General features: G+C 33.7%; 1 protein-coding gene across 1 annotated transcript in view; it reads right to left on the bottom strand.

The window, feature by feature from the left end:
- LOC147073764 (putative ATP-dependent DNA helicase HFM1) overlaps positions 1-14,323 on the bottom strand; it is a 118,872-nt gene that overhangs the window by 99,809 nt on the left and 4,740 nt on the right. The window contains exons 3-12 of the mRNA XM_085944679.1: positions 13,780-13,905; positions 11,336-11,468; positions 8,900-8,999; positions 8,527-8,598; positions 6,904-7,139; positions 6,184-6,334; positions 5,087-5,221; positions 3,772-3,892; positions 1,960-2,033; positions 391-492 (exon numbers count right to left, since the gene is read on the bottom strand). Coding sequence (XP_085800805.1) covers positions 391-492; positions 1,960-2,033; positions 3,772-3,892; positions 5,087-5,221; positions 6,184-6,334; positions 6,904-7,139; positions 8,527-8,598; positions 8,900-8,999; positions 11,336-11,468; positions 13,780-13,905 — 1,250 coding nt within the window. The remainder of the gene's footprint in view (positions 1-390; positions 493-1,959; positions 2,034-3,771; positions 3,893-5,086; positions 5,222-6,183; positions 6,335-6,903; positions 7,140-8,526; positions 8,599-8,899; positions 9,000-11,335; positions 11,469-13,779; positions 13,906-14,323) is intronic.

Raw genomic sequence — 14,323 nt, 5'->3', positions numbered from 1 at the left:
CTGTGCTTATAGAGACGTTCTTACAAACGAAAATCGTACATTGCCCACCTGCAGTTTGGTCAAACCTGATAAAAAATCTTATTGACTGAAAACCATTCCATACCTACTAATCAGTCGATATTGCCAATACGCCGACCAGTGATTGGTTCTAAATATTTTACGAACTATCAGAATATGTGTATGCATCAAATCTATATGAACTTATTAGCTAAAAGTCAATGCTTTATGGTAAATCAATGGCTACAATTCATGAGGATTTTGCTTGATTCATGTATACGTGGAGCTCATGAGAGTGGATGCTGGATGTTTAAAATGTAAAACAGAAAATAATAACTTCTAATCGAACAGGACAAGAAAGAAGAAAAAAATAAGCAATTTTCAAATTCTTACCTTATCTTGGTTGCGCGTCATGATAACTGCAATGCCTTCCGTATCAAATTGTGGTCTTCCAGCCCTGCCCATCATCTGGAGAATGGTGCTTTCTTCGTATTCCTGAAAAATGTGAATAGATTATACATGAGAAATATTAACCTAGTTGATTTACAGTTTAGATAAACATTCTAGAATATTTAAACGGGGGATAAAATTCGAAAACATAGATATTAAACAGCAAATATGTCGCTAAATATATAATAGGTAGCTGCAGGTTTGAAATGGTAGAAAACTTTTGCTACTTCAGGTCACTTCGTCGCTGTAGGATTGGTTTGTCGAATAGACCAAATGTCAAGTGTTCAGGAGACGAAAAACAAATTTGATTATCCTATATTTAAATACATGAAGGTGAATACCTTCATAGGTAAATACCAAGTAAATTGTTGTTTTTACAGCATATGAATGCTGTTTTCATTACAAAGCAATTTAAAGAAAAGGATGGTTCTGGTCCATTTAGATACAAAAAACCATTCTGCATTAAAAGGTCGATTTCGATAAAAACGGATATTCGACAAACCAATCCTATAGCGACGACTTGTTGATTCTAAAATTATACTAGTTAGAAAATAAAAAGACGTGTAATGTTGAGCAACAAAAAAATGCTACCATGGTCTCTAAAAGCACTTTTAAGGCACCTCAGTCAGACCAAATGTCGGTTTGAGCCGTAATGCAAAATATCGCAAGGTTGCAAGAAATGGAAACCCCAAAATTATTAATGGCAAAGGTTCTGAAGGGAATAAGAAAAATTTGAATAGCCATGTTGAGATGGCTTGACTGCGTTAATAGAGACACCGTCGTATTGGGTCTTCAAAACTGGAGAACCACAGTATAAGACCGGCAGGGGTGATGAGAGATCCTGTGGCCAAAAACCATACTGGTTTATAGAGCCAATGATGCTGACAATATCAAACAGTCACTAGATTTTATATTAAGGGGCGTTTACACGGGTCTCTATCGATGATTATTGCGGATGAATAATCCAACGTGAATACATCAGGGATTCATATAATAATGTTTACATGTTGCATTGAAAGTGAATAACGCATTTCATTTAAAAATGGCGCCAACTGAAATTGCAGTGTAGGTTAGAAATCAAACAATAAATTTGTGACTATTATGAATGTAGAAATTTCATCGAGAGAAAGAGTGATAGGAAAATGAAAAGTTGATGTATAAAGCCATGGCATAGTATCATGGGAGCATCAGTAGGGCTGCTAAGATCTGTTTGTTAAAGTAGCACATTGATTACTATAAGAGAATACCTTCGTTTAGAATCAAAATTCAATTTTGAAAGCAAAAAACTGCAGTGAACGTATAATTTTTCATCCGCTGGAACATTCATGCAATGTTTATCTCATATGATCAGTTTTGATGATTTATTATTTTATGTGCATTTACATGATCATGGGGGATGAATCATTCAAAGTGACCCGTGTAAATGCGGTTTTAGCTAGCCTTGAAAAATAACACAATCCTAAACAATTGTGCTTATCTCATTAGTGTTGCTATAAAAAGTTATCAAATTACCTTATACGCTCCGTTGGCATAATGCTGTGTAGTTTTGATTATAACCAAGTGAGCGGGCAGATTTACACCCATCGCTGAAAAAGTTAAAGACAATCACAAATTAAGACGTGTATAATATAATAGATAATAAATTATACTCTATTGCAGGGGTCGAGAAACTTTTTTGGGTATTACCAAAATTCTATTTAAAATAAGATAGCCCCCCACATAAAAAAATTCAAAGTAAACAGGAAAAGCTAATTGAGATGCTGAGGATTGAATGAGTATAGGTGATCTAGTGATCAAAATGAGTAAATTGACTTCAATTATATGATTGTAAATTCTACATAACTGTTTGCCAATGTTCTATAAATGAGGTCTGTTTTTAGTTAATCAATTATTAATATTCCAAGAAAAAAAACTGATCTTTCTTTATGTTTATTAAAGTTGTTTTTGATGTTTGAGGTAGACAAGTTAGGTGAAAATATTCAAATCATACACGTCGCTGTGAAATTAATACATAATATTATTATCTACGATAACAACTAATAATACACCATGTTCATGAGAAATGTTTAAAATATGACATACAAAGCTGTTACGTGTTTGAATTATTTTTCAAGCATAAAACAATTAGTATGTGGAAATCAGTGTTGCCACCTGTATTACAACCAGTGGCGGCTCGTGGATAAAAATAAAAAAAATGTTTATTTGGATTATATTTTACTAAATTCAATGTTTACGGGGCGCACAAAATTGTGTTTTCACTAATTGATTTTCAAATGCAAATAACACGTTAATTACAATATTAATTAAAAGGGCTGTAAGCGTTGAATTTTAACATCAAAATTAAATATAAATTATTAATTATATTAATAAGTAATTAAAATAAAGAACATTGCATAAATTGCTTGCAGAAATAAATTTTAACAATGTTAATAAATCATTAAAGCTATATTTCTTTCCTTCGCTGAAGCACGCGTGCTCACGTACAAATGCAGAAACGGCGATACACTGTCGGGCCTGCAGTACCGATCAAGCTCCCAGCTGCGTGCCCCATTCCCCTCACCCCTCCTGCGCCCATTCAAGCGTATTCGTTTGAAGACGGTACTGCAGTACCGCGGTGTATGATAATTATTGGATATATCTGTGCGCGGGCGAGCTTAATTCAGGCTTAAATAATATTATAATTTTCATATGATATTCATAATATTTCATTTTTCTCACTTTGCTTGGAGGTGCTGTAGTTCTGCAGTGCATATGGACGAGCTGCCACTGCTTATAACTAACTATAGTATAATACTATAATTTTGATTCCGTGATAAATGTAAAATAGCAGGATATACTATAATTTTACGACATATATGCCAAAATACTATAATTTTATTTTGAAGGATTCAATAAGGAAAATTTTCCATGTAGGTACTATAGTTTTTTTTAGAAATACCTTACTTTTTACACCGCTTTACCAAATCATAATTAGCAAAGAAAAGGATGGTGATGTGAAAACTGTTGTAATTTAATTTTTCATTATAATATGGCACTTCACTCGTTTAATACTCAGCACCCCAATTATTAAAATATCTTTGTAACACATTCGACATAATATATTAAATAACATGATGAGATGAATTTAAAAGCATGTTATATAATGTTTTTAGATAGGTAGGTATGTATTAATTATTTAAAAAAACTTCAAAATGTAAATTGTCACTAAAATATATTAAATTCCATCTTTTGTAATTTGTCCCTAGATGCCACCAATAAATCTACAGCAGGATAATTTACTCTGCTGCCTGATTGTGAGATTTTAAAAAAATGGTGGAAACTTACCTAACGTAGATGTTGTGATCAGAACAGGGAGGTCTCCCTGTCTGAACATGGATTCTATAATGTTGCGGTTGTTTGGACTGAAACCAGCATGGTGGCAGCCTATCCCGCTCATAACCAAAGCCTGTAAATAAATTAACAAAGTTTATAATTACATTGGTAAAGGGCCATTTATGACCTATGAGGCATAGCATAATATTGATAATAGCATTCTTTGTACTATGTAGGACAGTGGCGAAGGGTGGAGGTAGGCTGTTAAGATCCGCCATAAATAATCCACACTAAAATTTGTTAGTCATACATATTTGTTTTATTGAACTAAGGTTGCAATTGACAGATGGTTTTAGTTAGTTTTTAAAAATCAATTAAACCTAGCCTAAACGCAATCATACTAGTTTTGGTGTACCTATTTTGGGCGATATGACAAAATTGTCCACACTTTATCATTAATGCTTATTTGTTTTTGTCGGATTAAAAATACATATTAAATATATAGATTTGATTTGATATTGATAGTTCATTTTTTTAATTCATTAAGTAGGTACTGCCTAAACCAAACTATAATAAATAAAAAATATTACTCTATCTACAAAATATTCAAAGTTATGTACGATTTAATTGCATAACTTTAGATATTTTATAGAGAGACGAGTATTTTTTGACTATTATCTATTATGGCTTGGTTTTCTCAGGGTTTAATTGAATTTTAAAAACTAACCAACACCATCAGTAAATAATTGTAGTCTTATTTCAATGAAAACAAATACGTATGTCTGAAAAAGTTTAATGTGCACTATTTATGGCGGATCTTAACAGCCTACCCCCCCACACTTCGCCACTGATGTAGGTATAGGTCTCTCAGCCAGACTTGGTGCGAACACAGATACGAAAGATTGTTGTATTGGTGCATTTCTGAGGCACACAACGTCTACGAGAAACAGCTGTTTGTCTTGTTTACGCCTGCTTATTGCACTTACAGCGAAAAGGGGACAACATCGTCAACAGCGTATACGTTGATGTCGATTTAAAAATTTGAAATATCCTGTTTGTAAACAATGCGTCTGTGTGAGTATTGTCTTCGCCTCAACTCTTGTTAACACATCTATAACACCATGTTGTATACTGAGGTCAAATTTAAATAATGGATTGACTTGTACAATTATTATCCAGGAAGAAGGGACTTGGTATCGTCTGTGTATTGACACATGGCATACTGCGTAATAATGTTGCTATGTTAAAAATGGATGAGTTTCTTACAAATTCATGCTTCAATTTCAAAAATACAGACAGTAAAGACTCTATGAGATAGAATACAAACCTGCAGTTTCTTTTCAGTCAATTGGGCCGCCATTCTTGTAAATCTCTCTTGCTGAACGGAGGAAAACTCAAACAGAATCTCTTTTGATAGCGTTTCGGCAGCCATTATCACACTTTTACGAGTATTGCAGAATATCTGGAATTAAAAATTTGTACCATAAATAATTATTAGTGAATCTTATAAAAATAATTAGACAATTCGGATATTATTTTGAAGTTATCTGTATAAGTATGCTACTACTAGCATAGACGCTAATGAGTAGGTATTCAAATGACCAATAGTTTAAATTTGTCGCTATTAGTATGTCACACCGTAGCATATTGGATAAAATGCGCTGGTTGGGTCGTTTACCCGTAGGAGATGCAGGGTTCGATTCCCGGCCGGGTGGCTTACTTTTTTCAAAAAAGATTTTTTCCATTGGTTATAACATACTCGCTCAGAAAGTGTTTTTCTAAATTATATAATGTTCAGAAACCAAATAAATACAACATTTCGGTCACTATTTAAATTAAAGAAAATATTACCAATGGCCAATGTTGACTAATGGTGTTGATACTTATAACTCATGGTAATCTGGAATATATGTTTTTCCATCGGTAATTAAATTATTTTTCAGTCTCCGGAATCCCCTGGGCCTATGATAAATCGAGGTTTGAATGTCTTTCAATAATTCGATCATTAATTATTAAACTAAGAAATAAGAACATGTAGTATTCATTCAATCATTCAAAATTTTGTCATATTATATATATATTTTTTTTTTTTTTCCGACCATGTCCGATCCTAATAAGATCATATGGGCCTCCACAGAGGAGCGGTTTGTATTAACAGATTTTTTTTACGAGAAATGGATGTCAGCCACTTGCTCAACCTATTAGGTCCATACCTTGACTCACACACATATTGAAAAACAATATGTGTACTTGCCAGACCCAGGATTCGAACCTGGGACCCACGGCATGATAGTCCAACGCTTATGCCGCGCGGCCACCGTGGGTATATTATTGACATGAACATTGGTGCATTCTGAAGAGTAAAGCATAATATCCAATCTATTACAGAGTGTTGAATCAATAAGATACTAAAGAGCAAATTACCAGAGTAGGTTTTCCACCGCAATATCTCTCGATGATGGCCCTCAGTTTGTAGTTGAGGCAAAAGTCAAACTTAAAAAGGCTTTCACCTTCTTTACACGGGAACCCTTCAACGATTTTCGTCAGCTTCACAGGTCGAAATTCTTCACCAATTCTAAATCATATTAAACATTGTCATTTATTCTTCATAATACAGTAAGATGTTGAAGACGAATAGACCTATATAAAGAATATATTATATGCCAATGGCAAATGATTAAATTAACTGCATGTTATATAATATTCCAGGATCATTTGCAGCAGGCTTAACGTCATCCATTAAGATGGCTAGATACAACCACAAAATACAGGTAGTAGCAGTCTAGGTGATCATTTCTGGGACATTTCAGATATTTTGCGGGAGGGATCAAAAAAAACTCTGACCGGACAGAATAGTTGCATGTAATAAATTCCTCACAACCGCACTATCCTTGAATTGATGAGTGTGCGACAACACCACATGTCTAGTCATTATAATGAGCAGCGGGTTTAACACAGTTTTGAAGATTATTTATTATACACGGCTGCACGAGTATTACAAAAACAAAGTTTTTATTCAATGATCCATCAATATTTAAATTTAGAAAAGTTTGATAGGCTCCCTCTTTATAAATAAGTAATAACTTTTTGGCAGCAAGCAATATTTTTGGATTGAATGAAAAAAAAATATGAAAATAGTATTACTTATAACAAGATGCCGGCCGTTCCCTGGTACCGAGCCATTCGGCGATATCCTCAGCGTTTGGTATGGTCGCCGATATTGCAATGAATCTTATGTTCATCGGAAAATTATTTTCTTTCCCTTCATCCTTATCTAACTCTTCAAATATGTTGTCGATGTTGAACGCGGCACTCAAGTCATATTCATTTGTAGGAAATGGGGTGCTCTTTTCACAGTCATTCGAAATCGCGATGGATTCCTGAAGGAAATTTTGTTAGTTTAATTTTCATATTGAGCAGTTACTGGTATGTAATACGAGGGTGGGTCAATAATTCCTTAGAAAAAAGCATTAAAACAGTTTTTATTTTTGTATTTTTTTTTTATTTCTCAACATAATCTCCTTGGAGCTCAATACACTTGGTTAGACGTTTCTCAATTTTTTTAAACCGTCAGAAAAATAAGTTTTCGGAAGGTCCTCAAAATAAGCATTTGTCCGATCGATGACTTCTTCATTTGAAAAAAAACGTTGGCCACTTAGCCATTTTTTTATGTTTGGGAAAAGGAAAAAGTCACTGGGGGCTAAATCTGGCGAATACGGTGGGTGGTTGACCAATTCGAACTTCAATTCTTCAATTTTAGCCATTGATCGTAAACATGTGTGAACACGGGCATTGTCCTGATGAAAGAGGATTTTTTTCCTGTTTAAATGAGGCCGTTTTTCTTCAATTTCGTTTTTTAGCTGGTCCAATAAAGATGCATAATAATCCCCTGTTATTGTTTTTCCTTTTTCCAAATAGTCAACGAAAATAATTCCACGTGCATCCCAAAATACAGTAGCCATAACCTTACCAGCTGATTTTACGGTTTTCGCCTTCTTTGGACATGGTTCGCCTTTTGCAATCCACTGCTTTGACTGTTCTTTCGTCTCGGGAGTATAGTGGTGTATCCATGTTTCATCTACAGTCACAAAGCGACGAAAAAATTCATCCGGATTGCGTTGCATGAGCGACAACAGGGCTTTAGAGGCCACCACCCTATTTCGTTTATTGTCGACTGTGAGCAAACGCGGCACCCATCTTGCAGAAACTTTTTTCATGCCCAGTTTGTCATGTAAAATAGAAATGACGCTACCTTTTGAGATCCCTGTAACCTCAATTATCTCACTCAACTTTAATCTTCGGTCACTTAACACCATATCGTGGATTTTATTGATCATTTCTGGTGTAGTCACCTCTACAGGACGTCCTGAGCGTGGTTCATCCTTTGTTGATGTACGACCACGTTTAAATTCATTTAACCAGTTATAAATAGTTGCAAGTAAAGGAGCAGATATGCCGTGAACTAAATCCAACTCATTTTTTATTTCCTTTGCTGTTAACCCTTTTATATTAAAATGTTTAATAACAGCTCTAAACTCAATTTTCTCCATTTTTGTAAACAAGCAAATTTTTTTTTTAAATGTACGAAAATAAAAAACAACAACCCGACCAATCTGATTGAAACTTCGCAGCATACTGAATCGGTAGTGCCGCTGCATGAAAACAAACCGCTTACAGTACTAGTCGCGCCACCTGTCGGCTTTTCTAAGGACTTATTGACCCACCCTCGTAGTATAATTTTACAGAAATCATCAAAATATTAAGTACCTGAATTGTTTTCATTCGACTGACCACAGCTTCTAAAACTGGTCCTCTGACATCTTCATTTAGTAGATGTACCTAATAATACAGAAATTAATTATCGTCAAAGCATTGTATAGTAATATCAGAACATTGATTAAAAAAATACAAGTTTCTATTGATAGAGAAGTTATTTGGAAATGAAATAAGCAGTATCCAAAAATGATGCTGACAAACATTAATTAATTTGTATGATACTTCAATTTTTGAAGAATTTGTATGGAAAAAAGTGATTCATTATAAGGCCTTTACACTTTACGTCCAAATTTTCAGAAATGTATCTCGGCTGTCAAACCAATTTTAGTGTATCTAAGTAGACGCATATTCATGCGATTCTCACCTCATCAATAATGAAGAGTTTTACGACCTGAACCAAAAACTTATTGTCCTTCCATCGTCTAGTCATAGAATCCCATTTCTCAGGTGTAGTCATGATAATTCTGGATTCGCAAAAACAAAATGTGTACATTAATAATCTTGTCTTTTCAAAGTGAAACTTTTTTTCGTGCAGTACAGTAGAACCTCGATATAACAAACTTCAGATATAACGAACAAAATATCCAGTCAAATGTGAAAATTGTTAAAAATATCTTGTTAATGTTATATGTTTAAATCTAAGTGTCTAATAACATTTATTGACTATTCGTAATTTTCGAGTTGATCATAAAAAAATAGTAGACTTAGACTAGACTGTCCAAACAAAATTTCATTCTTTTTTCAAACCGGTATTACCAAAAGCAACAACGTCAACATCTAAAATTAACATCACTCCACAACGGGTGTGTCTGGATATATCATCCGAAGGATAAACAGTATTTTGTTTGTGTTTTTATATAATGGACTATGGGCTTTAATGGACACCCCCTCACCCACATTACGCGAGCCTAATACTACAAAGTTCTAAGTGTTCGTCCTTAAAAAAACAAACCCAACAATGAAGTAGTATTCTAAGCTGCCTCATTGTTACTTTTGTTTCTCCAAGGACAAACACTTAGAACCTTGTAGTTCTCCATTCACGATTAGTCTGTTATACCGAGGTTCTACTGTACACAAAAATTGTCATATAGAGTGATTACCACTGATGCGTGATGAAAAATGATCATGATTAACTTGAAAACTGAAAAATAAAGTATTGGTAGCGGGTGGGATCGAACCCGAGATCTTTCGATTAGCAGACATGTATGCTGCCAATTACACTATTCTAGCTATCGCATGATTAATAATCTCTATCAATATCATTTTCATTCTGATTTATATCTTCATTCATCAGATCATTAGGTATTTTATTTTGAATAAAAATACCAATTACCTACATTAAAACGCTGATAATAGAAAATATGAAAACTAAAAAAAACAACATAAATATATGTTGGGCTCGTTCGAAATTTGAACCAGTCGCATGAGATACCCGGGGTTCCAGCGGCTAGCTCAGGTGTCCATCGAACCCCGGATTCACAATAAAAGATATTTTAAATTGAGGAGAAATTAAATGAAACCACGTCTGTCTCGTGCGTAACTTGGTATTATCTTATATTTTACATTTTCTTTACACGTTTACATATTTTGTTTTAACAATAAGTTTCGCAGGTCCGTACATGTTGGAAAAGGGACGCTCACTAACTTTTTTTCTCTTTTTTTCAATTTCGCGTACCCACGCCGTCCAGCAAAAAGGACTCTCGTGATTGGCCAAATTTTATCGCGTGATGCTTTTGATTTGACGAATCACGAGGACCACCCCGGCGCAGGCGCGTGGAAATTTGAACGTTGCCGGCAAGCGCGGCAAAATTTATTATATATGAATAAGTACTTATATTTAATCTTAAAATTATCTCTTTCATCCATCATCATTTATACTTTTTAAATCAAATTCAATTTATCTTAATTACACCTCCGCCCTGTGTATGATTTTCACACACCGGACGAAGGCCTTTACTTATGAATAATAAAAAAAAAAATACGTAGTCGAGCAAGGAATCAGATTAGATGTTTTATGAAGCCGTTTCTAGAGGTTAGGGTTACGTTTCGACTTATGACTACTAAATGATTATTTTACATCGAGAGAAGCCCGCCTGTAACAGGGGTGTATCACGCACCTTCAGCAAAAACTAATGTAATTAGGATTCAATTAACAGTTACTACAGATACAGTATTAATTTTATTATTATGCTTTTTGTTTTTGAGATCATAATATTTCAATCATGCTTCCATCATGCATGTCCAAGCACACAAACTCATATTTTAAAGTAAGATTTTTGCATGAGACGATTATTAACTTTAACCTTAATACCAGTCCAGTACAGCGTTCCTGTCTGTAGTTATTGTCAGCTGTTTACAACCACATTAAAATGTCGATAAAACAAAAAAAAAACTTCTATAGGTACTGTCATACCCATGATCATTGGGCCTCTCCCGATAGATAAAATTAATTATTAGGTATAACCATGTCACCTGACCTCCTAGTCAACAATGGGCGTACGTACGTCCATTATTCCTTGATTAACTGTCAAAATATTCAACTTGTACTTAGCACGTAAGAATTATTGTATTTAATTAATAATAAGGAGTATGTGCAACACTACTAGTCAGTATATGGCAGCGAGCCAAAGGGTTGACATCTGACTCTCACGACTCGGAGTGACACAAATAAAACTCGAGAAAAAACCAATTTAGTTTGTAATTTTTGTGAATCCCGGGTCCCACCAACATCCCGAGCTAGCCACCAGGTCCCGGGATATAACAGTACCAGCATTCATAATGAGAGTGGGTCGTTAATTACCTGTAAGACTTCAATTGTGTAAAATCCAATGTATCTGTATCTCCGGTAACTTGAATACAAGGAATACCAAGTTTGGAAAATTTCCCATACCAATCCGTCAATCTTTCGGTACATAAAGCTTTTACGGGGGCCACTGAAATAAAGAGTAGGTATACATAATAAGCATCAGTCAATATTATAATAATATGTAACAGATGGATATTTATTTGTATGTAATGGCTAAATCAAGAGTCAGCAACACTGTTGCTATCTTTTTCTATGCAAGTAGTACAAAGATGTAAAAATTACAGTATTTCTGGGATACATAACTATAGGAACATTTTTCATTATGAGTTCTTAACCTTTTTACTGCCGGTAGGTGTATGTATGGCGGTACCTTGCGTGCCGCGAATTTTATTGCAAAAATAAAAAATTAAAATCAATTTACGTTTCAAGTGGTAAAAACGAATTCTGTTTCAATTCTGAGTATGTGACGATATTCCCAATATATGTCGTTATGTATTTTTGTATGAGCGGCGTTCCGTTCACGGAAAATTTCGACGTCATTGGCAGCCATCCGGTTAAAAATAATAGTATGCCAAAATATTATATTTGGCATACTATTAAATATAAATATTTGGCATGAAATTATAGTATTTAAGGTTTTTTGCAGAATCAAAATTATAGTATGGTTGGCAATGCTGGTCAGAAACCTTTTCAGACTACGGGCCACATTTAACTTTTACTTTTAATAATTGGGCCGCAAACACGATTCATAAAAACAAATCAAAATTAAATAATAAATTGAGTAAAATCAATAAAATAACAGACTAAAAACCAAATATAGTTTATGAATCACTATTGTCCAGATGTATGCCACAAGCGTGCTTACGCGCTCTGCTAATCCGTGCATGCAAGGCCAGCCATAGAAAATGAGTGAGTATACACGTTATACTTTACACTCACTACTTATACTACATTATACTTTTAATATATTTCTAAATAATGTTTCGAAGGTTTTATTTTTTCAAAGAAATTCGTGGCCCACTGGGTACCACCATTCTAATACCCCTGGTTTTTTTTTTTACCATGTCCGATTCTAAAAAGATTATATGGGCCTCCACAGAGTGGAGGTTATATGAACAGATTTTTGTTTTATGAGAAATGAGGAAATGAATTTGCATCTGAGGTGCACCTTGTGCTTGTCGGATGGAGGTTACCTAATTGAATTTTTTTTTTATTATGTTTCTCAAACTCATGGCAGAAAATGCTTGTTCATCACTGTGCCTATCATCTTCTTCCTGAAACTGATTAATCCTTCCAATTTCTTTGAACAGAATAGATAAAATTGTTAAATAATCTCCAACAAAAATGCATCATTCAATGTTTCATTATATTGTTATTCGAAACGTTCCATCTACGGTTGAGTGGTATAATTATTATTATTGATATTTACATTAAAAAAATATTCAGATTTCGATGTTTTTTTATGAAAATGAATGATGAAATTTGTTGAAAATTCAGTTTGTAAATCTTCATTTATATCAACAAAAGTGTCTATTTGCAGATGCCATCCATCTGCAGATACAGATTTGCAACATGATACATTTTTTTCAAGCATATTATACAATTTATTATTGAATTGTTTCCAACATAAATGGGCTACATGTTATACTAGTATGGTCCATGCCGTAAAAAATCACATTTTGGTTGCGGTGATCGTAATACAATAATATATTGCTAAGATTTATGTAAACAGTAGTTTCGATATAGGCGTAAAATCCAGAGATGACCATTTCGCTAGAGCATTCTCAAGAATTCGTGATTGGTCTTTTGATTTCTTGAAAAAATCGATAATGCTACAAAATTACCCTTTCTATTGTTTTTTTTTCATTTTTTAGAGATTCTGGCAAAAAATATTTTACTGATTCTGTTCAGAAAGACCTCCATTTAACACTTTCGACCAAAAAAAATACTGACAAATTTAACCGGTTCTATGCCTTCAACGAGTTTTCTTACTCTATGAGGCCGTGATAGAATCATACAAATTTCGCGAGTTATCTCGTCCGACTTTAAACTCAAATTACTAGCCACTGTTGATTAATTTGAATAATCTAAAAAATTAAACACACAGTGACATCTGTTTGAATAAATATGAAATACTAAGCCACAAAGAATAAAATTATAAAAATTATTAGTATTACAGCGATTTTAGTAAGACCTTCGTTCTACATTCAACGTGTCATTATTGCAGCTTTCAATATTTTTTGTCGCGGTGTATCTAATATTACTTGACATATTCGAGATTGGCCTGTTTTGATTATTTCTCGATCACAACCTCTACTTTTCGCCTGTGCGCCTGTACACCCTTAATGCATGAAATAGACTGGCAAGTTTGTGAATTCCATTGAATGCATTTAGATAATGTGGCGAGTTTATATTAAAGTCCAAATAATTTGACTTACTGTAGACAATTTTAAAGTCATCTTTGTAGTTCAGCTCTTGTACTTTCATGAGCAATCTGACAATTGCCAATTCCAGTATTACAGTCTTCCCAGAACCTGTTGGCGCTGATACAACAAGTGATTTATCTGAAAGTAGAAGAATGTGTGTTTTTTACTAACGCCACCTATTAATAATTGTCTCACATAATGACGAATGTCTAAGCCACAAAAATATAAATAATTGTTTGAATATAATAAACCTTATTTTTTCAAGGAGAACACAACAATACGTATATTATTTGTAAACACCTAAGAAACATACCTATTAGAAAACAATTAGGTAAATTTTCTTTATCAATCTACCTGCGCCTAACCTAATTTAGACGAAATTAACTAATAATCGTGCAACTGAATCACTTCTCAAATTTTATTAACATTGCCTACTGACCTCTGTGGTTTGAATCAAGACACTAATAATAATTCCAAATTATGTTCAATAAAGAATCATTCATAAAAAGAAATTAATAATAATATATTATCATTTTAATGCTTAAGTCATAGAGCA

This window comes from Rhyacophila brunnea, unplaced genomic scaffold, assembly GCF_057557595.1.
Source record: "Rhyacophila brunnea isolate RB1 unplaced genomic scaffold, BYU_Rbru_1.0 scaffold_17, whole genome shotgun sequence".
In the NCBI taxonomy this organism is placed as follows: Eukaryota; Metazoa; Arthropoda; class Insecta; order Trichoptera; family Rhyacophilidae; genus Rhyacophila; species Rhyacophila brunnea.
Note: the sequence above shows the minus strand (reverse complement) of the source record. Positions and strands in the feature narration are given on the sequence as shown.